We start from the raw sequence: 25,158 nt of genomic DNA on the forward strand, positions 1-25,158 counted from the left end.
GTGGCTGGAATCTAGGCCACATAGGGGGTGGGAGAGTAGAGATGAGGCAAGCAGTAAGAAAGTTCCCAAGAAATCTATTTCAAAAGAAAATGAAGCCAGGAGAGGTGGCTCTCACCTGTAATCCCAGCTACTCTGGAGACTGAGATGTAGGATCACTTATGCCCAGGAGTTTGAGGTTACAGTGAGATATGATTGCACCAGTGCACTCCAGCCTGGGTGACAGTGTGTGTGCGTGCATGTGTGTGTGTATTTATACCCACATATACACACACACATATAAGATAAAATAGAAAAAATGAACCTACTGTGGTGGCCTTCCAATAGACATGTTGTTTTCATTTAGCTCTAGATATATAATAAGGTTCTTACAACATGATTCTGCAATTGTTCATATCCTAGCAGAATTGTACTTAGCGGATCTTATTCAGCTAAGTAAATGTTATAGTAGGTATGTTGGATTCAGGGCACCTTTTACCTGAAAAGCTTACTTGCTCTAGAGAGCTTAACAATCAAGTAGGGAAAGACTGTGTTTGCATACTGCACCGTTCTCAGAGTGTGAAACACAAATCTGGAAATGATTTTGCATGTTTTAAATGTCACACTATTGATCTCTAGAATTAATATTGTGTCTGAAGAAAGGAAAAAAATCTAAATAAATAAATAATTGAAATATCAAGAAGAGAAGGAATCGGAACTTTAGGGTTTTCCATTCTCATCGTCTGTAATGCCAATAGAGACTAATAATAAACTGCATCCTTAGAATATTGCCTACAATTTGTAATCTTTTCCCTTCTTATGTAACTAATTTGGGAAATCTTTTTTAAAGTGAATAATTATCTATTTGATAAAATCGTAATTTCTTTACCCCTTGATTTTTATTTTCTTTTTTTGTTTTATAATATAGTGTTCATAATCTGGATTATGTTGCTATACAAAGGATTTACTGGTCCTTTCTAATTCGTGATCTTGTATATGGTTTTATGTCAGTTTACTTACCTTTTAGGTCTCCAGCTGGGCCTACGAATTAAACTGACATAACAACAGATTGGCGGAACAAAAACATACAAGAGATATAAAGGCCGTTGGCTGTAATTTGTTTGGTTGCCCAGAAGCTAAGAAAGGCGGCCATGAAGAGAAATTTAGTCTCAATAATTTGAAGTATCAATTCCTGGGTTGCTCCTGCCATCTGTTGTCATTTCCTCTGGGTACGGACTATTAGATTGAAACTCTCTGAGATCTTGGTTTTTAACTGAAATTGGATTTTTTTTGCTTCGTAAGTACATAGCATACAAGATTTCTTTTTCTTTTAGTCCTGCGTTAGATATTCCTCGGTTAACTCCATAACTTTGGGAGTTGAAAGAATCATTTTCATTCATCAGTTAGGTATTCTGAGCCAAAGTATCTGTTATTGTTATTACATTATAAATGATGAACAAGTGATAGAATTTTTTCTAAGACAGTGTGTCTAACTTTAGCCATTCATGTATCATCTTCAGATTTGTCATATCCATGTACCATTTGTTCTTTTTTATTTAAAATATGTATATTTACTGATTTACTATACATTTGCATTTTCTCCCTTGCTGAATTTAATACCTCCTCTGTGCTTCTAAAATACCCAGTGTTCACTTGTATCAACATTGTTAAAGTGCCTCTCCACTAGTATATGATCTCCATTTGCCAAACATAATGCAAATAGTCACTATAAATATAGCTGTGATCAAAAGTAATATATTCCTTACCTTCATCAACTGCCTTGTGGAAGAAAGAAAAAAACTTCAAACCTGTAATATATTTACTATTTCACTGCAGCTTTATTATTTAATCCTACTCAATACTGATTAATAAGTATACCACAAATTGTGATAAGCAGTTTGGAGAAAGCACACAGTGCTTATGAAACAGTTTAAGAGATGGACATAATTTAGACTGGGAAAGTAGGTGGAGTCATCCCTGAGAAAGTGATGGGTATCATTGACGCATAATAAATAAGGCACGGTTTAGTGAGTAAACTCTAGGTAGATGAATGACGATTTCAAAACGATTTTAGCACACAAAATTATATTCACTTCCTTCTTTTAGTATTCTAGTTAAGAATGTTGGATTATTCATAACCTTAAGAGGTTTGTTTTTTTTGTTGGGGGGGTGGGAGATTTTCCTGTTTTACTGCTTTAGTTCATATTTACTACTCATAATGTTAAAAGGGTTTTTTGGTGGGAGATTTTCCTGTTTTGCTACATCAGTACATATTTATTCTACACAGAAGTTTTTCTGTAAAATTAACAAATATTACACTTATATCAGCCCGTTTGTTCTCAAATAATACTACGTTAATCACTCCCCCACACATATGTTGGAAAATATCATTTTCACAAAAGAAGCATGCCATTTTTAAATTGAGATTTTCTTCTTGTTTATATTGAAAGAGAATTAAGTGAATTAATTGCTCCACTTGTAGTTCATTGTGACATTTTTTTCCTTCCCTATAATAAATTGATAACTGGCACTGAAATGATGAAATCTAGGCCAGTGAGCATGAGCCAACTGTCAGCTAACTGAGTTTATAAAAGAGATGAGATCACTAAAAACCAGGGGAACCAGCTGGGGGAAAATGGGGCATGTAATTAGGAGGCGACATGATTCCTCACCCTTCTTCCAGAAGGTAAGAAGAGGATTTAAGGAAGAGAAAAGATGATTCTATTTGATCTGTCAACACTGCTTATTAAAAAATACTCCATGTTATAGTATTTTATCCTGCATGTTAATCTTAGAGAAAAGTAATACTGGTTTTCCAAAGTGATGTAATTTCTCTACCAATTGGGTACTTATCATCTACAGTGTGTTAGGGAAACTTCTGTAGATTTTAGTATTTCATGAAATGATCTGTATTTATCCTATTAATTGATTGAAGGACTTGTGAAGAAAGTAGATGATTTGTGGTATACTGATGCAGGCCAGCCGTCTTAAGCCGTTTAGTGTTGTTATATGTGAATACCTGAGGCTAGGTAATTTATAAAGAGCCTTATTTGGCTCACAGTTCTGCAGGCTGTACAGGAAGCACAGTGCCAGCATCTGCTTAACCTTTGGTGAGGGCCTTAGGCTGCTTCCACTCATGGCAGAAGATATAGGGTAGCTGGCATGTGTAAAGATCACATGGAGAGAGAGGAAGCAAGAGAGAGATGGGGGAGGTTTCAGGCTCTTTTTAATAACCAGTCTTGGAGGAACTAATGGAGCAAGAACCTATTCACTATGGCAAGAATGGTACCAAGCCATACGTGAGGGATCTGCGCCCATGACTCAAACCCCTCCCATAGTTTCCACCTCCAACACTGGGGACCAGATTTCAACATGATGTTTGGAGGGGACAAATATACAAACCTGTAGCACCAACTCTGTTACCCCAGGCCACTTAACCTCTCTAAGCCTTCATAGACATAAGAGGAGAATAGTGGTACCTACGTGAGAAAACTATAAAGTATAACATTTCATCAAAGATCAAAGAGATAAAGTGCTTTTGTTAAATGGGAAAAAGATGCTATATTAATGCAACACTGTATTACTGTTGTTTGTTGTTGTTTTGTTGGCTTTTATGTTGTTTAACTTGTTAGCTGTGGATTTGGGTATATCAACTATCACTCTATTAGAAAACCTGTTTTGTAGCAGACAATGTATCTCTAGGATTTAGTTTTAAATTTAGCACCACCTTTACCCTGTTGAGATGAATAACTGCTGTGTTATCTGTAGATCTTAGAATGCTTTAGCCTTATGTAGATTCCGAGGTGTTTAATATTGCCATATTTAAGATACAATAAAATTAAAAGAGCCACTTAAGTTTGGAGATGGGATTTCCACAAGGCACAAAGCAAATGTCCAAAATGAACAAAGTCTTTTGGTTGTGGTTTAGTTCAAAATTTGACTCCCGCCCCCTTTACAATAGTTTTATAATGCTGAATATTTTGCACCCAGGACACCAGAATTTTTATTGTTATTGAACGAAATATCAGTGAAATACTGAATTCTATTCTTTTTCTACAGTGCCTCCAAAGCCATTACACCTGCAGAATTCACCTTCGTCCAATATACACCAAACCCCCAGGCATAAAGCTTTACCTAGTGCAAAACCAAGGATGGAGGAAATTAAACCTGCCCCTGCTTCTTGTGTCTCAAAAGAAAAACCCAGTAAGGTATCAGATCTCATCAGTCGCTTTGAAGGAGGCAGGTAAGAGCTAATTTACAATGGGAGAAGGCAGGGGAAGAAGAAAGCTGATTTTCGAAAAAAATGATAGCCATAGTCATAGATTTTCTAAATAAAAAGCATAGTATCTTATTCCATTAGGTTTGATAGGCCTTTAGAAAGGGTGAGTTTTTAAAACAAATGACTGAGTCTTACCCTAATGTGAACTGTCATGTGCTATGTATTAGCTAGATGCAGCACTGTAGGCCACCAGCTTTTTCATGAAATTGTGTGCTTTGGTATCTGTGTGGTTTCTCTTGTTTCCTCTGTATCTCTGTGTGTCATTCTCTACGTATTACTCCTTGTGGCTCATTCTGTGGGGTGCTGGATATCTGGGTTGGAAAGGCTGAGCGGGCCCCTGTCTCTTCGTTTCTCACTTTGTGTGTTTGTGAATGTGACCCCTGTGGGCTTGTCTCCTCCCTGGGGCCGTCTCTTCTTTCCATCCCATTTTCCATCCCATTTTATTTAATGTGGGTATTCTATACCCATTCAGTCCCTGTTTCCCCTCTCCATATACTCCATCATATGCTAGGTTTTGCAAAGAGATAATATTACCAATGGCAAAATGTATGCTAAATTTCAGTTTTGTATTTATTAAATATAATTTATATTCTTAATCCCAATGTTTGAAAGTAGGTGAAATACTATATTTCTCATTTAAAGATAAATGGAACCCATATAAGTTGCTTTTCTCCTTATAAAAATCTCAATTGTTTATTTTTTCTTAGTCTTTTGATAAAAAGGAATTTTGTCACTGACTTAAATATAATTTTAAACAATGTTATGAGTAGGATCTTGGTCACCAAAATCTATGTATAACTAAATAGAATGTGTATAACTTCACTTTCATCCTTGAAACCAAATATTTTCATTCATTCCAGTGTAATATTTGGGACTTATTTCCCATTAGGGTGATTTTATTATTTATTTGTGGGATTTACTGTTATTTATGTAATGAAATCATAGCTTGGAAATAGTTTGAGTATCGTCTGGGAATTGTGACCAAGCACAAAACCTGCAGTGTCCCTCGTTTTTAAAATGGGTCTAACAGATGTTGGTTCTTCCTATCAATTTCCTGTGACAACTCAGAACCCCCCTCTATTTTACAAAGTTACAAGTTCTGGAGAAAATTAACTTAGAAGCCTGTCTTCAATTTTCATTCCTGATAAATTTTAGGAACTTTGGTGATAAATATTTCAACTTCAGCATCTCTTCCTCTGAAGTAGGATTTATAGGACCTTTGCTATCTTGAATTACAGTGATCTTTACTAGAATGGTTTAATTCCATTTAAAACATTTTTTTGCTGCTCAGGGTATAAGTTGACTTAATAACAACAGAGTGACCCCTCGTGTTTGCAGATTCCAGGGGCTATGCCCAGTGACTGCGTAATAGGAGGGCCTGGAGCCCTGATCCCTGTCATAAGGCATGTCAGAGCCTGCATCCCTAGGTTTCAGGGATAACTCTCTGAAACCTGGAAAGGGTCAGTATTCAAAAGACTGCGTCCTCCATTTTGGTTAACCCACTCTGCATTGTTTTAGATTCTTCTACATGTGAAATGTTTGTACTTTTAATCATTCAAGCTTCACAAATTCAATCCTGTTTTGATGCAGAGGTTGAAGGTTTAATTCATCTAGGGAAAAATGTTCTATAATTTATGATTTTTTTTAAGCAAATTTATTCTGAGTGCAAATTGGGTATAGTGTATTTTGGCAGGTCTGGTGAAAAAATATTATTTGTGGTAGAGTCCACTGCCAATACAAAAAACAATGATATGTTCTCAGTGAGGTATTACCACTACAGACTGGCCCCAAAAGTGTTTGAGTGGCTTAATACTGCATTGGATCTATAGGACTTGAGTAGGAGATTTGTATTTACTGTTGAGTGGTGTCCTTGCCCTTGCAAGGGTTGTTTTCAGTTTTAACCTTTCTTATGAGAGCTTAGACTAGCTTTGTAAAATAGAGGGAGGCTCTGAGTTGTTACAGGAAATTGATAGGAAGAACCAACAACTGTTAGAGTGGAGTCTGGTCAGAATGGTCATAGCATACTGTTGTTAAGACCTTACCCGATTGGGTGCAGTGGCTCGTGCCTATATTCCCAGCACTTTGGGAGGCCGCAGTGGTTGGATTATCTGAGCTCAGAAGTTCGAGATCAGCCTGGTTAACATGGCAAAACCCTATCTCTACAAAAAATACAAAAATTAGCCAGGCATGGTGGTGCACGCCTGTGGTCCCAGCTACTTGGGAGGCTGATGTGAAAGGATTGCTTGAGCCCAGGAGGTCAAGGCTGCAGTGAGCCGAGATTGTGCCACTGCACTCCAGCCTGGGCAATGGAGTGGGACCCTGCCTTAAAAAAAAAAAAAAAAATGGCGGGCGCCTGTAGTCCCAGCTACTCGGGAGGCTGAGGCAGGAGAATGGCGTGAACCCGGGAGGCGGAGCTTGTAGTGAGCTGAGATCCGGCCATTGCACTCCAGCCTGGGCGGCAGAGCGAGACTCCGTCTCAAAAAAAAAAAAAAAAAATCCCAAGTAACACTAGTTTGTTAAGATGAGAGATTTGGAGCAAGTAGATTTTCTTTAATTTTTACTGTGGTTTCCTTCTTTCTTTCTCCTATTCCTCCTTCTTTCTCTCTTTCAGAGTAAGAGAGAATACTCTTTTTAACTTAGGAAAGACTTTAAGATTTTAGAAATAAGATTACGTTTCTACAGACCTGAACATTGGTGATTTTTGTTTTTGTTTTTGTTTTTGTTTTTTTTGAGATGGAGTTTCGCTCTTGTTGCCCAGGCTGGAGTGCAATCGCGCAATTGCGCAATCTCAGCTCTACCTCCCAGGTTCAAGCAATTCTCCTGCCTCAGCCTCCCAAGTAGCTGGGATGACAGGCATGCACCACCACACCTGGCTAATTTTTTTTAGTAGAGATGGGGTTTCTCCATGTTGAGGCTGGTCTTGAACTCCTGACCCCAGGTGATCCGCCCGCCTCATCCTCCCAAAGTACTGGGATTATAGGCGTGAGCCACCGCGCCTGGCCAGAACATTGGTTTTTCCCATGGACACTCCAGGGTCAACTGTTTTCCCCTTATGGTTTGGCATCCACAAAGCAGCAGGAATCTTCCAAGTACTGGTTCAACTACTGCTTTTACTAACTCCTTACCCACCTAATCCTTCCCAGTCTCCTTCTCTCCCTCCCCACTCATACCCTTGATGTCACTTACTGTGGGGCATTTGCAGCTCTCATTCAAAGCCATTCTTTAGACAAGACCTGAACGTGCTTAAATTTGTTTCAGAGGATCTGTTGAGGATCTTTTCACCAGGGAATCCAGAGACTGATGCAGGCAGGGGAAGGAGGACAGTTTGATTCAAATCTCTAAAGACTACTTGGGAAATTGTAGAGCCAAAGGTGTCCTCTTCGAGGGGGCAAATCTCAATTGAAGAGTGAATAGCATTTATTTATATTGCCCACCTCCAACTTTTATGTATATGACATTTTCCCCTACTCAATTTATCCTTTCTTTCCTCTGGTGTTGGACTTTACCCGTATCTTTTTTCCTCCTTCGTCACTTTCTTGCTGTCTACTTTTATTCCTTGTTTCATTCTCTAGTCCAGATCAGCTGTGACCGGGAAGGGTGAAGTGAGAGCAAAGGTGACACATCTCAGCATTGTCCTTGGAACTGGGCTGCTTGCTGTTCCCTTCCCCACCTCCCTTTATCCTGTTACCTGCACTGGGGAAGATAATCAACCCTAGACTTTCTTCCCACATTTTGCCTGCAGCCTATTCACCTGATGCTCATTCTGTCCTTCTGCTGCAGTACATCATAACTTGGGGTGAAGACCATGAGATTTAGAGTTGGATTCATGGTTTGACTTCTGGCTTTTCTGCTCGTTACATTGTGACATTAGCCACCTTAATTTTCTAAGCCTAGATTTCTCTATGGGATCCCTGTCTTTGGAATTATTGTGAGGAGGAAACAAGGTAATTATTGTAAGGGGCTTCTTGTAGTTTGTGGTTCTTAGTAAGCACTTAATAAATGTTTCCGGCTGTTATTATTGTCACAATTATCATCATTATCATGGTTATTCAAAGCTCATCAAATATTTATTGAGTACTTCCCCTGTGTCAAGCACCATGCTAAGAGGTAGGAATAAAGCAGAGAGGAAATCTACACCCCCACCGAGTTTTAGTTCCTTTATTTCTTCTCATTTAGGTCACAGGAATCTTTCAAAGAATATAGCCCAAAGTTTTTTGTTCCATTCCCCACTTCACTCCCAGAATCCTAGATTAAAATCTATACAAATATTTCCACAGGAATATTGTTATATATTGGGAGTAAGTTTCATTCTCCTATTAGGACTACTATTATGTCAAGCAGTAATAAGGACTTTAAAAAAAATAAAATAAGATGTGGAGTTAGTGATGGAGAGTGCTGTTATGATAGATGAATCTAGGAAAACCTCTTTGGAGAGGTGATACCTGAGCAGAAACTCGAATGATGAGAAGAAATACCAGCGTTTTGGGGGAGATTGTCCTAAGCAGAGAACAGCAGCTGCAAAGACCCAAAGACACATATACTTAGTTATTAAGAATGGGGAGCAGCAAGGAGTATGGCAAGAACACAGTGAGTTAGGGAAGAATGGAATCTAATGAGGCCAGGCACTTTGGGAACTAGAGTATGTAGAATCTCATAGGCTGTCACTGGGACTTGAATTTTCCCTTGAGTGTGTGAAGAAGCCGTCAGAGTTTTGTGACTGACTTGTAGAGGTTCTAGTGGAGGGGATCAGAGTGGAAACAAAGAGACCAGGTAAAAAGCTATGACAGCATGAATAAAAAAGCTTTCAGAGTGTTCATTATGCCTTCCAAATAAAAGTAACTTTTTGGTTCACAATTTGTTCATGAATTAAGGACTGGCTATACCTATTTAAAAATGTTAAGAAACATCACTAAGTAAAAATGTTAGGAAGAGATGATATATACTAAGTATTATATCTAAGTCTTTACTAACTAGTCACATTATTAAACACTGCAAGGATCAAGAAAAGTTAAGTTATAAATAAAATAAACAGCCCAAGGAAGTGTTCCAGTCCCCATAGGTAGACTCAGGGTCATCTTCTTTATTTAAATCTTTATTTAAATGTGGATAGCATCCCCAGAGACTTGGGGCTACACTGAGAATATTCAAATCCATGTTTCTAAAACCATCAGAGATAGAAAAAAAATTAGCAAATATCCCTTTTCAACTGGAATAAACTTGTCTTAATTCTAGAACTTTTCCATGCTAATGTTTTCATGCTTCCTTTGTGTTTTATCTTTTAGCTCATTATCAAATTATAGTGATTTGAAGAAAGATTCTGCTGTGAACCTCAATGCTTCTAGAACCCCAGGAAGGCATGGATTGACAACCACACCTCCACAAAAACTCCTCTCCCCGCAGTTGCCACAGAGGCAGGGAAATGAGACAGATAAGACTCAGGGTGCACAGACTTGTGTGGCCAATGGTGTAATGGCAGCACAAAACCAGATGGAATGTGAGGAGGAGAAAGCTGCCACTCTTAGCCCAGATACTTCTATTCAAGCTTCTGAACCCTTGCTTGATACGCACATAGTGAATGGAGAAAGAGATGAAACTGCCACAGCTCCTGCATCACCCACAGCAGATGACTGTGATGGAAATGCTTCTGACAGTAGCTACAGGACTCCAGGCATAGGCCCAGCGCTCCCCCTAGAAGAAAGAGGGGCAGAAACAGAAGCCAAGGTACAAAAGAGACAAAATGGGGAAAGTCCTCTGGAACTGGAGCAGCTGGACCAGCACCATGAGATGAAGGTAGAGCATGAGACTAGCTCATAAGCAGGGAAAACCCTGCCTGTTCGATTGTTGTCTTAAAACTCTACTTTTTTTTTTTTTTTTTTTTGAGAGGGAGTCTTGCTCTGTTGCCCAGGCTGGAGTGCAGTGGCGTGATCTTGGCTCACTGCAAGCTCCGCCTCCTGGGTTCACGCCATTCTCCGGCCTCAGCCTCCCGAGTAGCTGGGACTACAGGCGCTCACCACCACACCCAGCTAATTTTTTGTATTTTTAGTAGAGACGGGGTTTCACTGTGTTAGCCAGGATGGTCTGGATCTCCTGACCTTGTGATCCGCCCACCTCGGCCTCCCAAAGTGCTGGGATTACAGGCTTAAAACTCTTTATTTATTGCACCCCTGAAATGTATGAATCAGGTCACCCACACTGGCAGTTAAATGATTTTCAAGCTCTGGTTGCTGATGAGTATTTCCCCTGTGCTGTAAGCAGATATTTCACTTTTTCTTTTTGTGTAGTTTCTGTTAATATCTCTTTTGTAATTTCAGGAGTCAGAACAGTGTGGAAACTTTAATGTAGTAAATCCACAAACGTATTGTTTTTACATAGAAAGAAAATGTTCCTTGTTGTTCTAGATGTTGGTGCTGTATCCCTAATACTTATGGGCCAAGCAAGAAGAAATTGTATAATCTTTGTTGTTCAGAAGTTTCTAATAGAATAAATAGTAGACCTGTAAGATGAACTTGCCACTAGTAAATGTTACTTTTAAGGACATGAATATGGAAGTATTAAATTATTCAACAGATTATATTTATAACTCTAGGCTTTTAATTTTTTTAAGTTTTCTAATTAATACCCAATTTTGTAATAAATGGTATAGTCTTTGAGTTAGAAGGCCATTTAAAAATCATTTTAGAGCCAGGCATGGTGGCTGATTGCTGTAATCCCAGTACTTTGTGGGGCCAAGGCAGGAAGAGTTCCTCAGCCCAGTAATTCAAGACCAGTCTGGGCAACATGGCGAGAGCCCCTATCTACAAAAATTTTAAAACTTAGCAGAGCATGGTAGTTCACACCCGTGATCTCAGCTACTCGGGAGGCTGAGGTGGGATAATTGCTTGAGCCCAGGAGGTCAAGGCTGTAATGAGCCATGATTGTGCCACTGCACTCCAGCCAGGGTGACAGAACAAGACCATGTCTCAAAAACAACAAAAGAAAAAAAAAAAAAATCAGGCCGGGCGCGGTGGCTCAAGCCTGTAATCCCAGCACTTTGGGAGGCCGAGACGGGCGGATCACGAGGTCAGGAGATCGAGACCATCCTGGCTAACACAGTGAAACCCCGTCTCTACTAAAAAATACAAAAAACTAGCCGGGCGAGGTGGCGGGCGCCTGTAGTCCCAGCTACTCGGGAGGCTGAGGCAGGAGAATGGCGGGAACCCGGGAGGCGGAGCTTGCAGTGAGCTGAGATCTGGCCACAGCACTCCAGCCTGGGCGACAGAGCAAGACTCCCTCTCAAAAAAAAAAAAAAAAAAAAAAAAAATCTTAGTTTAGCAATTCATTTATAGAAGCAGAAATAGCCCCAGAAAGCTTATGATTTTTTTTTCAAGGTCACACTGTTTTTTGAATAATAGCTCACAACCTCATGCTGTGACTCCCAGGCCAGTGTTGTGTCCCTGAAGCAACACATCACAAACTTAAATGGCTAAATGCAAGAAATGTCACTAAATGAAGCAGCTATGGGTAATAAGCTGGTGGGATTATTGAGAACTGGACATTTCTGTCCTTTCTAAAGAAGGAAGTGATTTGATGAACTGCCTGGATGGGGTTTCTGCCCATATGCACAATGTCAGCTAAGAAAATGCTGATTTGCTGGTGAAATATGTACTGACTCTGAAGCAGAGAAAGTTTAAAGGAGGAAGTAGGTGGGAGAAAGTGAGTCATACTCAGTAACATCTGAAACAGTAAAGAAACAGGACATTGCAAAGTGAATCCCTATACCTCAATACAATGATAGATTTTAGTGTATTTGTTCATAAACCATGATGGAAGGAAGAGAAGGTTAGAACCCAGAAAATCTTTTACTACTGTTGGGATGATGCCACCAGCAAGTATATATAAAATAGTAAGAGCTGTTCTTACAAAGAAAAATATTTTAAATGGTGATGATGCCTATGGTTGTTGGATGGTACTTTTCCTTCCCTTCACATATTATTATGGATGCATTTTCATAGATGAACCTTACACTTCTTTGGGAGAGATTTTATAGAATTTTCCTACTGAACTAGTGAAACATAGAATAGTACTACTGGCCTTTCTCCTGAATGGGCCTTTACACAGTGGCTGGCACATGCTGTATGTGGGAAGAAAAAGCAAAATTTCTCTGGCAAATACATCTCTCCTGTTAAAATGGAATGTTAGGATTTCGTATCTGTGCTGCAGCAGTGTGTTCACCTTTGCTGCGCTGATGTTTGTTATGTTGCCTTTCCTTGTTCCTAAATACAAACTTAAATCTTAGTATTGTTAAGATGGTAAATTTTATTAGGTGTGTTTTACCACAATTAAGAAAAAAATCTTAATAAAAATATCAGTAGTAATATAGTAGACCAAACGATTAGAACAAAGAAATCTCAATTCTACTTCTAGTTTGTCCATTAACTTGCAGTATGAGCTTGAACAAGTCAACAATTCTTTGTGTGTTTAGTGAAAGAATCTAACTGTATATAATCTTAAGGCCCTATCTTCATGTTGTAAAAGCCAACTCCCCCCACTAAAAAAAAAAAGAAAAATCTTAAGGCCCATTTCAGTGACTGTGTACTAATTCTATGCTGTGATATGTAGGTATATTCCCTTGCTAGCATAGCACACCAGATTATCAGCTGCTGCTTAAGCTATCTAATGTGTTGAACTTCTAAGATACAATGGAATATTTTTAGTTTCAATATGCAGACAACTGAAAAACTTTAATCTTCCTGGAAGTGGATATAGATACTGACTTCAGAATAGTCTTAAATATGTTTTGTTTAAGCTAGTGTTAGATTTGATGGCATTTCCCAAATGCCCACAGGAGTGGGAAAATGAAGGGATAGGGAATGAAAGAAAGGAGAGCAGCCAGGTGCGGTGGCTCACACCTGTGTAATCCCAGCACTTTGGAAGGCCGAGGTGGGTGGATTGCTTGAGTCCAGGAGTTGAAGACCAACCTGAGCAACGTGGCAAAACCCCATCTCTACTAAAAATACAAAAAATTAGCTGGTGTGTTGTCATGCACCACCAGCTACTCGGAAGGCTGAGGTGGGAGGATCGCTTGAGCCTGGGAGGTAGCACCACAGCACTCCAGGCTAGGTGACAGAGTAAGATCCTATCTCAAAAATTATATATGTGTGTGTGTGTGTGTATATATATGTATATATGTGTGTATATGTGTGTGTATGTATGTATATATACATATATCTTAAAGGCAGCTTTTCTTTATTCACTTAGAACTGAATGGTGAACTCAGAAAATTCTTTTTTGTGGCTACTCAGTTTACTATGTTCATAATATAAGAAAGAAAAATGTGAAAAAATTGAACTGTTCAATTAAAAAATTCAGTGTGCCAGGCTCACTCTCCTCGGCACCAGAAACATAGAAATGGACTAAACAAATCCTATCAACAAAGCCTCAGTCCGCTGAGGGGTGAGAGACATACATAAATGGACATAATGTGGTACAGTAAGTGCTTTGGAAATACAGATGACTGGGCCAGGTGCAGTGGTTCACACTTGCTATCCCAGCACTTTGGGAGGCTATGGCAGAGGATCTCTCGAGCCCAGGAGTTCGAGACCAACCTGGGCAACGGGCAAAACCCCATCTCTACAAAAAATGTAAAAGTTTGCTGGGTGTGGTGGCACTTGCTTGTGGTCCCCGCTACTCAGGAGGCTAAGGTGGGAGGATTGTTTGAACCCAGAAGGTCGAGGCAGCAGTGAGCTATGATCCTGCTACTTCACTCTCACCTGGGCCACAGAGCTGAGACCTTGTCTCAAAAAAAAAAAAGAAAGGAAGAAAGAAAAAAAGAAGGAAATGCAGATGAAGAAGCAGTTGTGCCCCAGGAGTGATAGTTGAGGGCCAGGCTGCTGAGAAGCAGTTGAAGTATCCTTGAAGCAAGGATGGGAGATTGCTGGGTGAGATCAAAGATGTGGTGGGATGGGGATGAGTGAAAGTGTGAGCAATGAGTAGAGGCAAGATTGTAGATGCTGCATTTGGGGGAATATTTCTGACTGCATAATCAGAGGTCAGAATGGCTAGAGAAATTAATGTAGAGGTACAAGGCTAGATTTAAAAGAGTAAGCTAAGAACAGACTGCAATGACCTTTTGAATGCCTGTTAAGAATGTACATATTTTTTTCCTGAAAACATTAGAGACTTTTTTTAAACGTTTGAAAGTTTAAAAAGTTTAAAAATCTTAAATGGTTTTTAAAACCTTTTAAGTTGCTAAAAGTTTACAATTTTCATTGAAAAAGAGGAAAATTGGCAAAGCACAGAAAATACGCACAAAAACCACACCCGTAATTCTACCAGTGAGAATTGCCTAGATATTTGATATTCTAGCTTGTTTTTCTGAGCTGTTTGAAAAAACATACTTGATCGCATAATGTATGGCCACTCTATATCCTGTTTTGTTGGGTTATACATAGGTATTTCCCTCATATTAATTCAGACTTTCCATAAGCCTAATATTATCTGGCCTCAGAAACAATTGAAGCATGGAAGTGACATGATGACACATGTGTGGGTTTTTGAAAAATGAGTCAGATGAAAGGGAAAACAGATGGAGCAGGACACGTGATTAGGAAGCAACTGCACTAGTCCAGGTGTGAGATGAAGGGGTCCTGGATGAGGCAGAGGGTGAGAGACAAGGAAGATTCTGAGGACCTTGTGGGTAGATGTGGGGGTTAAGTCAGGTTTAACTCCTAGGCTGGATGAATTGGCAGATGGTGTGCCATTGAATGAGCTACAAGAGAATGGAAGGCAGAACCTATTTTATGGGCAAAAAAAAAAAATTACATTTTAACATACTGAAATGAGGGGCTTCTTGGAAGTCCGGGTGTAGATGTCTCACAGAAATGGAATATTCTGGGCCTGGTGCAGTGGCTCACGCCTGTAATCCCAGCACTTTAGGAGGCCAAGGTGGTGGGATCACCTGAGGTCAGGAGTTCAAGATCAGCCTGGCCAATGTGGTGAAACCCCATCTCTACTAAAAATACAAAAATTAGCTGGGTGTGGTGGCACGCACGTGTAGTCCCAGCTACTTAGGAGGCTGAGGCAGACGAATTGCTTAAATTGTGGAGGTGGAGGTTGCAGTGAGCCTAGGTCGCGCCATTACACTCCAGCCTGGATGACAGAGTGAGACTGTTTCAAAAAAAAAAAAAAAGGAATATTCTGGAAGCATTACGATTTACAGGTTAAGCATGAAGGCTTTGGAATAAAAAGACCTGAGTTCAAATCCCAGCCCCATCACTTACTAGCTAGGTGACCACTGACACATCACATTTTTTATAATTAAAAATTTTTAATGGCTATTTTATTTTATTTTATTTATTTATTTTGAGACAGGATCTCAGTCTGTTGCCCAGGCTGCCAGGCTGGAGTGCAGTGGCGCTATCTCGGCTCACTGCAACCTCCACCTCCTAGGTTCAAGCAATTCTCCTGCCTCAGCCTCCCGAGTACCTGGGACTACAGGCATGCGCCACCACGCCTGGCTAATTTTTGTATTTTTTGTAGAGACGGGTTTTCACCATGTTGCCCAGGCTGGTCTTGAATTCCTGAGCTCAAGTGATCCACCCGCCTTAGCCTCCCAAAGTGCTGACAGGTGTGAGCCACCGTGTCTGGCCAGACATATCACTTTAACAAACTCACCAGGCCATGGCTTCCTGACATGTTGAAATCATCTAGATGACAGGAAGGAAAGTAATGGTGTGGGTTTGAGAAAAGGAAGTAGAGTTGCTAATTAGGTGAGTTTTGTACTCTTACACTAAGTTTATGGTTCCTGCAAAACATCCATTTGGAGATATTAATTAAGCAAGTGGAACTATGGATCCAGAGCCCAGGAAAGGGTAAGAATGTAAGAGGATGTGCATGAGGGTGTGATTAATGTTGGCAAAGCAGAATGTGTAGGAACAGGAAATGGGCCAGGAGTTGAGCCGTGAAGCACAAACAATAGAAAAGGATGTTTAATAAATTGTCTAAGAGGAAAAAGAAGAGAGAACAGTGTTTTGGAACCACAGGGATGGAGGGGAATGGGGTGGGGGTGCAGGCATATTGGTAAGCTTTAAGGAAAAAAGTATGGTCAGCATTTAGAATATGGAACTAGGATTTAACTTGGAGACCTAGGCCTTTAGTAGGACTTGATAGCTAACTAGCTGTATACCAGTATATAACTTGGTGAACTTGGGTAACTGAACAAAGTTGAGCAAATGTATATTGCACTTAGGCTATGGGCAAGGCACTGCAGTAAATCCAAAGAAGAAACTTATAGTTGAGATGGAGAGTTAAGACAACAAATGACCATTACTCAAGATACCCTGAGATAAAGAGAAAAGGCCTCACTCATAAAGCTAAGTTTACATCATGGCTATTAGTGTGAATTCGCTGTTGTTAGCAGAAACAGAGAAGTCATGGAGAATCTAGGATGGACTGAGGGACCACAGCACCAAGGTAGCTGGCAGGCTTTGTGATTGAAGTGTCTATTTGGGCAGTGCCCTGTCAAGACCAGTAGGAAGTCCTCCGGGTGCAAGACTTGGAGCTTGGAAAAGGTGGCTATTGTGGCGACTGTGACCATGATTCTGAGAGCCTCGGGCAAAGACTGTAGGGCCAGTCAGAAGTCTTCCAGCATTGCTGAGTGGCCTGGAATTCAAGAAAGAGAAAAAGCAGACTTGGAGCGAGAATTAGCCAGGATCAGCAAGTCAGCAGTGCCAAGAGAACAAAGGATGGGGTTTAACAGAATGTTGAGTTGAACCAGGAGAATTGGGAAAGATCAGGTGCTTGGAGGTCACAGCGTGTAGAAAGACCCAGTTTAGTGTGAGTGTGAGAGAAATGGAAAGCTAAAATCTTGCTTTATATGGGTTTAAAAACAAATTAAAAAGCCAGATACCGTAACCTAGTGGTCAGGAGCACAGGCTCAAGAGCCAGGTCCTCTAGATTTGAATCCCACTCAACCAGTTACTAGCTCTGTGACCTTGAGCAGATTACTTCAACCTCCCTGTGCCTCAGTTTCCTCATCTGTAAAATGGAGATAGCATATCTACCTTGTAACATTATGAGGTATAGATCATGTACTAGTTGTAAAATGCTTTAGAACAGTGCCTTGGCACATAAAAGCTATGTGTTTATTAATTAAACATCCTGTTTCCTCACTTGTGAATCAAGATCAATAGACTGGGCCGGGCGCGGTGGCTCAAGCCTGTAATCCCAGCACTTTGGGAGGCCGAGACGGGCGGATCACGAGGTCAGGAGATCGAGACCATCCTGGCTAACACGGTGAAACCCCGTCTCTACTAAAAATACAAAAAAACTAGCCGGGTGAGGTGGCGGGCGCCTGTAGTCCCAGCTACTCGGGAGGCTGAGGCAGGAGAATGGCATAAACCTGGGAGACAGAGCTTGCAGTGAGCTGAGATCCAGCCACTGTACTCCAGCCTGGGTGACAGAGCGAGACTCCGTCTCAAAAAAAAAAAAAAAAAAAAAAAAGATCAATAGACTGAAGACCTGAGATGTCATTTAATAGATCCAAATTTCAACACATTCTGCCAGGTTAATATGAGCCCTCTCTTTCAGTTCTCCCACTGTGGGATACACAGAGATCAGTTTGCATACCACCTCTTTTTTAACCTAGGGTTCCTGTATTTTGTTTCTCCTGCTTGAGGACCATTGGTTGTTACCACATGATGTACTCTCATTAGTGTGTACAAAGTTCTGACTTAAGGGAATTAACGTAAAGCATTTATAAATGACTGAGATACTTTGATGACTGAGTCTTTAGATAGGTTAATTCATTTATTTAATGTGTATACATAAACTCAGTTTTTTTTTTGGTGCCTGTTCTTTAATTTCTATAAAACTCAAAGGACTCTTTAGTGTAACTTATATTACGTGGATTATAAGAAGACCAAAGTTGTTCTCTCTTCACCACCACTTACTTCCTGTCTGATCTTGTGCAAGTAACCAAACTTTTCTTCTTTGTGCAACCTCTATTTCCCCCTCCTCCCCGACATGTCACGAAAGAATGTAATTGAAACCTTCAGATTAAAAGCTCTCACTTTTTTTTTCTTTTTTTTTTTTTTTTTTGACATGGAGTCTCGCTCTGTCACCCAGGCTGGAGTGCAGTGGTGCGATCTTAGCTCACTGCAAGTTCCGACTCCTGGGTTCACGCCATTCTCCTGCCTCAGCCTCCTGAGTAGCTGGGACTAGAGGCGCCCGCCACCACGCCCTGCTAATTTTTTGTATTTTTAGTAGAGATGGGGTTTCACCGTGTTAGCCAAGATGGTCTCGATCTCCTGACCTCGTAATCCGCCCATCTCAGCCTCCCAAAGTCCTGGGATTACAGACCTGAGCCACCGCGCCTGGCCTAAAAGCTCTCACTTTTAAGTCCTTGAACCCAGGAGGCAGAGGTTGCAGTGAGCTGAGATCGTGCCATTAACTGTCACTCATCTGTTCGCCCGTCTGGTTTCAAGTTTTGAATTGGTTAGTGTGGAAGACCTAAGTTTGGGAACATATTGGTGGTGGGTCACAAGGAGGCCTGGACTTACCTCCCAAAGCTTCTTGCAGGATCATGCTGAGCTGACAGCCTGTTGATGCTTATGACACTATATTATAAAGCAAAGAATGCCGGGCACAGTGGCTCATGCCTGAAATCCCAGCACTTTGGGAGGCCGAGGTGGGTGGATCACCTGAGGTCACGAGTTCTAGACCAGCCTGGCCAACATGGTGAAACCCCGTCTCTACTAAAAATAACAAAAGTTAGCCGGGCATGGTGGCAGGCACCTATAATCCCAGCTACTTGCGAGGGCCGAGGCAGGAGAATCACTTGAACCCGAGAGGCCGAAGTTGCAGTGAGCCGAGATCGTGCCTTCGCACTCCAGCCTAAAGGACAAGAGCGAGACTTCGTCTCAAAAAAAAAAAAAAAGCAAGGAATAACATATGCATATCATAAGTGAGTGTTCTCTCTCTCTCTCTTTTTAATAATGTGAGTCTGGTGATAAATTCCTTACTGTTAACAAATCTTTCTTGAGACCTCATGACCCTTTTGATGGCATTTATGACATGATCTTATTTGAACATGAAACCTGTGTTTTATTCCTCTACCTTCTGGTTTTCTTGTTCCCTAAATCCAGAGGGATTTCTCCTCGTGCAAAAGGCTGTAGCAGAGCAAGAACTTGGTTTTCACAGACCTGGGTTTGAATCCTGGCTCAGTCACTTACTAGCTGTGTGACTTTAGGCAAGTTACTTAACCTCGTGATGACACAGCTTCCTCATCTATAAAATGAGAGTGATAATACTGCTTCACAGGTGGATTGAGATTATATGAGATAACTCATGTGCAGCACATAGAATAGTGCTTATAGTAAGTACTCATTAAATGGTGGTGTCAGCATCTCTCACTTGTAATAGCTTCCTTGATTTCCCAGCTCCTTACTTTCATGATAAAGAATCTGCAGAATTTTGGAATATCACAGAATAAAGATGTCTAATACAAGTAATAGATTAGACCAATTATGTGACATTCAAATGTCCTTGTGACCTAATTTTAATTTAACAGCCTGCAGCCCCATTGAAGACTTCAGTATGTGGCAAGACATATAAAATGACATATCAAAGTGTTGATGCATCTGATAAATTGTGGTACAAAATCAAATATTCATTCCCTAAGTTGACTCAACTTCTTTACCAGAGAATAGGTTTTAGGGACCACAGAGACATATGTACCTATACAAAGGGTACACCCTCTTTTTCCATAGAAGAATATAATTAACTGACAGCAGATTTGAGTAGAAACTTGCCATGATTAATAATTGTTCATTCATGTCCTGTAAAAACCTGATAATTTACTTGTTTTGACTATAACCTCTAATAAATAGATAGGAAAAGCTGCAAAGCCTTTTAGTAGCTTTTAGTATATGTTTTTAGGGAACTTCTTCCTACCTAAAATGAAATCACATATGAGAACATGTGCTGAAGAGTCATAAAAAATAATATTGTCCGATTCATTTTAAAATAATTGAAGATTTTGCCTTTGAAGCATTTCTCAGGAAACTATAATTGTTTTTAGCATTTACAACATTCTTCCCAGAAGATCTGCTCCCCAACTTGGTACTTTCGAGGCATGTAGCAGGGTGGATGGCACCAAGATTTTGAAGAATGAATCACTGGTGCCGCCCAAGTGTTTCTGCCTATACGGTTAATGAACTCTGTGAGCTGCAGTGCGGGCCCTTTGTTCTGCCTCCAGCCGTATGGGAGAGTCATGCCAAAAGGTCTGAAAAGAGCTGCAGGATCTGGTAACATCTGCAAATGAGGAGGCAGGACTGACACTGCAGTACATTCATGAAGTAGTGGGCTACAGTGACTAACAACCAGGCTGAACCTAAGCCCAGAGAGAAAGGAGCAGATCTCTCCTAAAGGGTACTGGAGGTGTGAAGGCAGACAGTAACAGCCTAGGAAGTGCGTTACACAGAAAGAGGAAAGTTAATTGCATACTCTATTATTGTTAAGAGGAGTGTGACTTTTGGTGCTGATAGCTTAGATATCCTCTCGTGTATTTTTATTTTGAGGCAATACTCTGGGAATCACCTTTCAATTTATGAGTATAGTATTGTGTGTGTATTTGTAAGTTAAAAATTAATCTATTTATTTATTTATTTTTCATTTTTTGAGACAGAGTCTCTGTCGCCCAGGCTGGGGTGCAATGGCGTGATCTCGGCTCACTGCAGCCTCCGCTTCCTGGGTTCAAGCGATTCTTCTGCCTGAGCCTCCTGAGTTGCTGGGACTACAGATGTGCACCACCATTCCCAGCTAATTTTTGTATTTTTAGTAGGGATGGGATTTTAAAAGCATCTTACTTTTGATATCCCTATTTAAAATAAAGGGATATCAAAAGTAAGATGCTTTTAAAATCCCGTTTTTGAAAAACTATAAACTATACTTTAATTATAAATTATGTTGAAAAGTCAAGCTTTTTTCCTTAGACTTCAATAGAAGAAAATGGGATTATATATTAAATTAATAGTGCATGACTATTACTGTTTCCCAAAGGATTGCAAGAATAAATGGCTTCATGGTAAAGTGCCAAGCACGAGTAGTGGTTATATAACTTTGAGGTGCCCGATGTTGAGAAACAGTGTTTACCTATTTAGCTTTCCTAGTTAACAAAAATCCGGCTACAGCCCCAATGTACCAGCAATTTTAAAACTACTTTATTATTTATATGTAATTCTACTATAGTAATAAAGCCCCATGCATGCAAATAAATCATCTGTTTCTCCTTAAATGTACTTATAGATGAGTTTCCTTAAATAAGTTTTTCAAGTTGGAGGCCACCATATTATTACTTCAAAATGACTGTATTTTGTATACCTAATAATTACTAAAATGCTGAAAAGTCTCTTTTTAATAGAATTTATATTGGAAAAAAAGAATGTATAAATTAAAGTATATAGTAGTATCACTTTTCATTTTCAGGTGGATTTTGTAAGCAGATAGTTGGTGATTTGTCAGTCTGCCTGTTTACAGGCACATATCACAGTCTTGGGTTTTGTTGAAAGAAAGATGATAGTGAGCGCCAAGGTATATCATGAATAGTAACTTAAAATCGTGTACTTGCCTATATGATACAGTTACTTTCTAACTCTGACCTTGGGTAAGTAACCTGTCCTCTTTGAGCCTCTGGATTTTGTTTGTTGTATGTGTGCTATCTGTAAAATAAAAATAATAATGGTATTTATTGTTGTAAGGATTAATCAGTTTATATAAAATAATTATAACGGACTCTGGCATACAGTAATCAGTGAATAAGTGTTAGCTTTTATTATTATGGTGATATTATTGCTGTTTTGGTTGACCTAAAGCAAGGCACAATTAGTCCGTGATTTACTCATCTCCATCTCAAAATCCGTAGTAACTTTTCTGCAAACCTATATGTAAATGAGTGATTAAACCGTATGTTATCAGCAAACTTGCTTTTTGCTTATCTTTGTGTTGGCTTTGTCAGGGTTAAGGACCTAACATGTAGAAGACCATCTGTGTGGAGAGAGCATAGCTTTTGCTAATAACTGCTGGCATCCCCCTTGGATTTTGCAAAATCTGACCAGGATATCCACAATTGCCAAGTTCAGCTAAAGCATGCTTTGCAGTCAGCAGATTGTTCTGATAAGCTTCCTATTTAAGATCCTGTAGGATTGTGGAAGACCTCAGGGGTGACTTCATTGCATAGCAGTAATGCATAGTAAGATCTGTTAGTTAACATATTCCCTGATTCATGAAAGATGTATTATTTTATCATGGCACAAGTTCTGCCAGGTTGCTGTCTTTAAAGATATTGTCATAATTAGAATCAGAACATAGGGTATGAGTGAGTCAAAACGATACATCACCACTATCAGAATAAAACCAGGGGCTTGAAAAGAACAAACTACTGCTACTAATAACAACATGCATGTATTTCAAATGAATTTTGCTGAATGACAGAAGCAAGACTAAGAAGGCACATGCATTTACATGACATAGAAAAGGAAAGATCAGTAGGTACCAGGATCTGGTGATAGGAGGATAGAGGGGGTTGATTGCAAAGGGGCACAAGAATAGTTGAGGCATGAGGGAAATATTCCATATCTTGGTTATGGTAGCGGTTATATCAGAGGTTCTCAGCCTGTGGGTCACAGACTGGTACCGGCTGGTCTGTGGCGTATTAGGGATGGGGCCGCACAGCAGGAGGTGAGTAGTGGGACAGGCAAGCAAGCAAGTGAAGCTTCATCTGTATTTCCAGGCTTGCTCCCCATCACTCACATTACCATCTGAGCTCCACCTCCTGTCAGATCAGCAGCAGCATTAGATTCTCATAGGAATTTGAACCCTGTTGTGAACTGCGCATGTGAGGGATCTAGGTTACCCACTCCTTATGAGAATCTAACGACTGACGATCTGTCACTGTCTCCCATCACTCCCAGATGGGACTGCCTAGTTGCAGGAAAACAAGCTCAGGTCTCCCACTGATTCAACATTATGGTGAGTTGTATAATTACTTCCTTATATATTACAATGTAATAATAATAGAAATAAAGTGCGCAATAAATGTAATGTGCTTGAATCATCCTGAAACCTCTCCCCACTCCAACCCAGTCAATGGAAAAATTGTCTTCCACAAAACCGGTCCCTGGTGCCAAAAAGGTTGGGGAAGTCTGGGTTACATTATCATATGCATTTGTCAAAACTCCTGGAACTATGCACCAAAAAGGGCGAATTTTACTGTTTATAAATTATGCCTCAACCGTTCTTGCTTAGAAAAGCAAAACAGGCCGGGCACAGTGGCTCATGCCTGTAATCCCAGCACTTTGGGAGGCCAAAGCAGGCAGAACACGAGGTCAGGAGTTCGAGACCAGCCTGGCCAGCATGATGAAACCCCATCTCTACTAAAAATCCAAAAAATTAGCTGGGCATGGTGGCATGCACCTGTAGTTTCAGCTACTTGGGAGGCTGAGGCAGGAGAATTACTTAAACCCAGCAGGTGAAGGTTGCAGTGAGCCGAGATCACACCACTGCACTCCAGCCTGGGTGACAGAGTAAGACTCCGTCTCAAAAAAAAAAAACCACAGCAAAATAAAACAAAGGGCTTACAACATTGATACAGGGGAGTATTTCCTGTGAATATGAAGGACAGCATATTCCTGTATCTTCCTCTGAAATGTTGATAGGTATCTTACGTATTTACTATGCATTTATGTTTACTTATTACAGTTTGGAAAGTCACATTTTTATCCCACAATGTATTTAAGTTTTATCTCTTTCTCCTTATAAGTAGTAATTGCTTAAAAATTACTTAGGTTTTTAAATTTCATGGAGTATCCTGCATATGTTTCATATATCAATCAGGATACTTCTGGCCACAAGTAACACTTAGCCTGGCCTAAACAATAATGAAGTGTGTTGGTTTCATTCCTGTGGTTATGGGCTGGTTGCTCATAGCACTTAAGCCTCCATATACTCTCATTTTCTGGGAACCCCAAAAAGAGACGTCTTCCCATTGGCTCTGCCTTAAGAATAGGAAGCTACCTATTGCCAAAGCCTTCAGTGTGTATTTCCTCATATCTCATCTCCGGAACCAATCACTATGTACTTGGATTCTTACGCTATTCAGGGCTCCACCTTTTGATCTGGAAATAAGGTCTGTTTCCCTAGAGGAACTGACTGTATAGTAGTAATATATACACTAACCCAACCTGGATACTATTAAGAAATGAGGGGTGGGAAATATGCCAAGCTGGCAACCAACAGTGCCAATACTTTATCCCGAATTGTATTAAGTTAAACCAAAACTTTGACTAATTGTGCAACTAGATGACTACATAGTTCTTATATCTGTGTTTCTGAGACCACAGATTATTTAAACAGTATTATATTGCTTTACCTGAGGACTTCACCTAAAAATACCTCATTTCAATGCCACTGTAAGAAGCAACACATTAACTTTATATATTAGAATGGATCTTGTATGTAAAGTGTAAAGCATGAAGTAGATCTCATGAGGTGAACACAGTGAAGTATTCATAGAACTTAGTAGCATTTATACACAGTTTAAAATGTAGTATTTATACATAAGTTAGACACTGGCTTAAAATATACTTTGGTCTACTTTGCTTCTAGAGTTTTACCTATACTTTATAATCTCCTACAGAGAAAGGGAGGGTATTTCAGCAAAGTAGTAGATAGAAAGTTTTCAATACAAAGATTTGCATATGAAACACAAAATGCCTTCTAATAGGACCAAACCCAAGGGCTTTGAATAGTTGAAGAAGGCTCCATGGACAAGAATTGGAAATGCAACCATCAAAAGAAAAGTGTCTTAGACGCCTAGAGAGCTACAATAGCAAGAGCATATGCCAGGCAGAGGATGGAAAGAAGAAAGG

The 25,158-nt window shown here is 40.0% G+C and overlaps 1 protein-coding gene across 5 annotated transcripts in view; it reads left to right on the forward strand.

Moving 5' to 3' along the window:
• Positions 1-25,158, forward strand: part of FGD4 (FYVE, RhoGEF and PH domain containing 4) — a 259,423-nt gene that overhangs the window by 182,874 nt on the left and 51,391 nt on the right. For 4 of the 5 annotated variants that reach the window (XM_009180494.4, XM_009180497.4, XM_021922173.2 and 1 more), the window contains exons 3-4: positions 4,036-4,219; positions 9,538-10,045. In XM_009180494.4, the coding sequence (XP_009178758.3) occupies positions 4,036-4,219; positions 9,538-10,045 (692 nt within the window). The remainder of the gene's footprint in view (positions 1-4,035; positions 4,220-9,537; positions 10,046-25,158) is intronic. The other variant, XM_021922174.2, reaches the window with a different exon arrangement.

Source organism: Papio anubis, chromosome 9 (assembly GCF_008728515.1).
Source record: "Papio anubis isolate 15944 chromosome 9, Panubis1.0, whole genome shotgun sequence".
Lineage (NCBI taxonomy): Eukaryota > Metazoa > Chordata > Mammalia > Primates > Cercopithecidae > Papio > Papio anubis.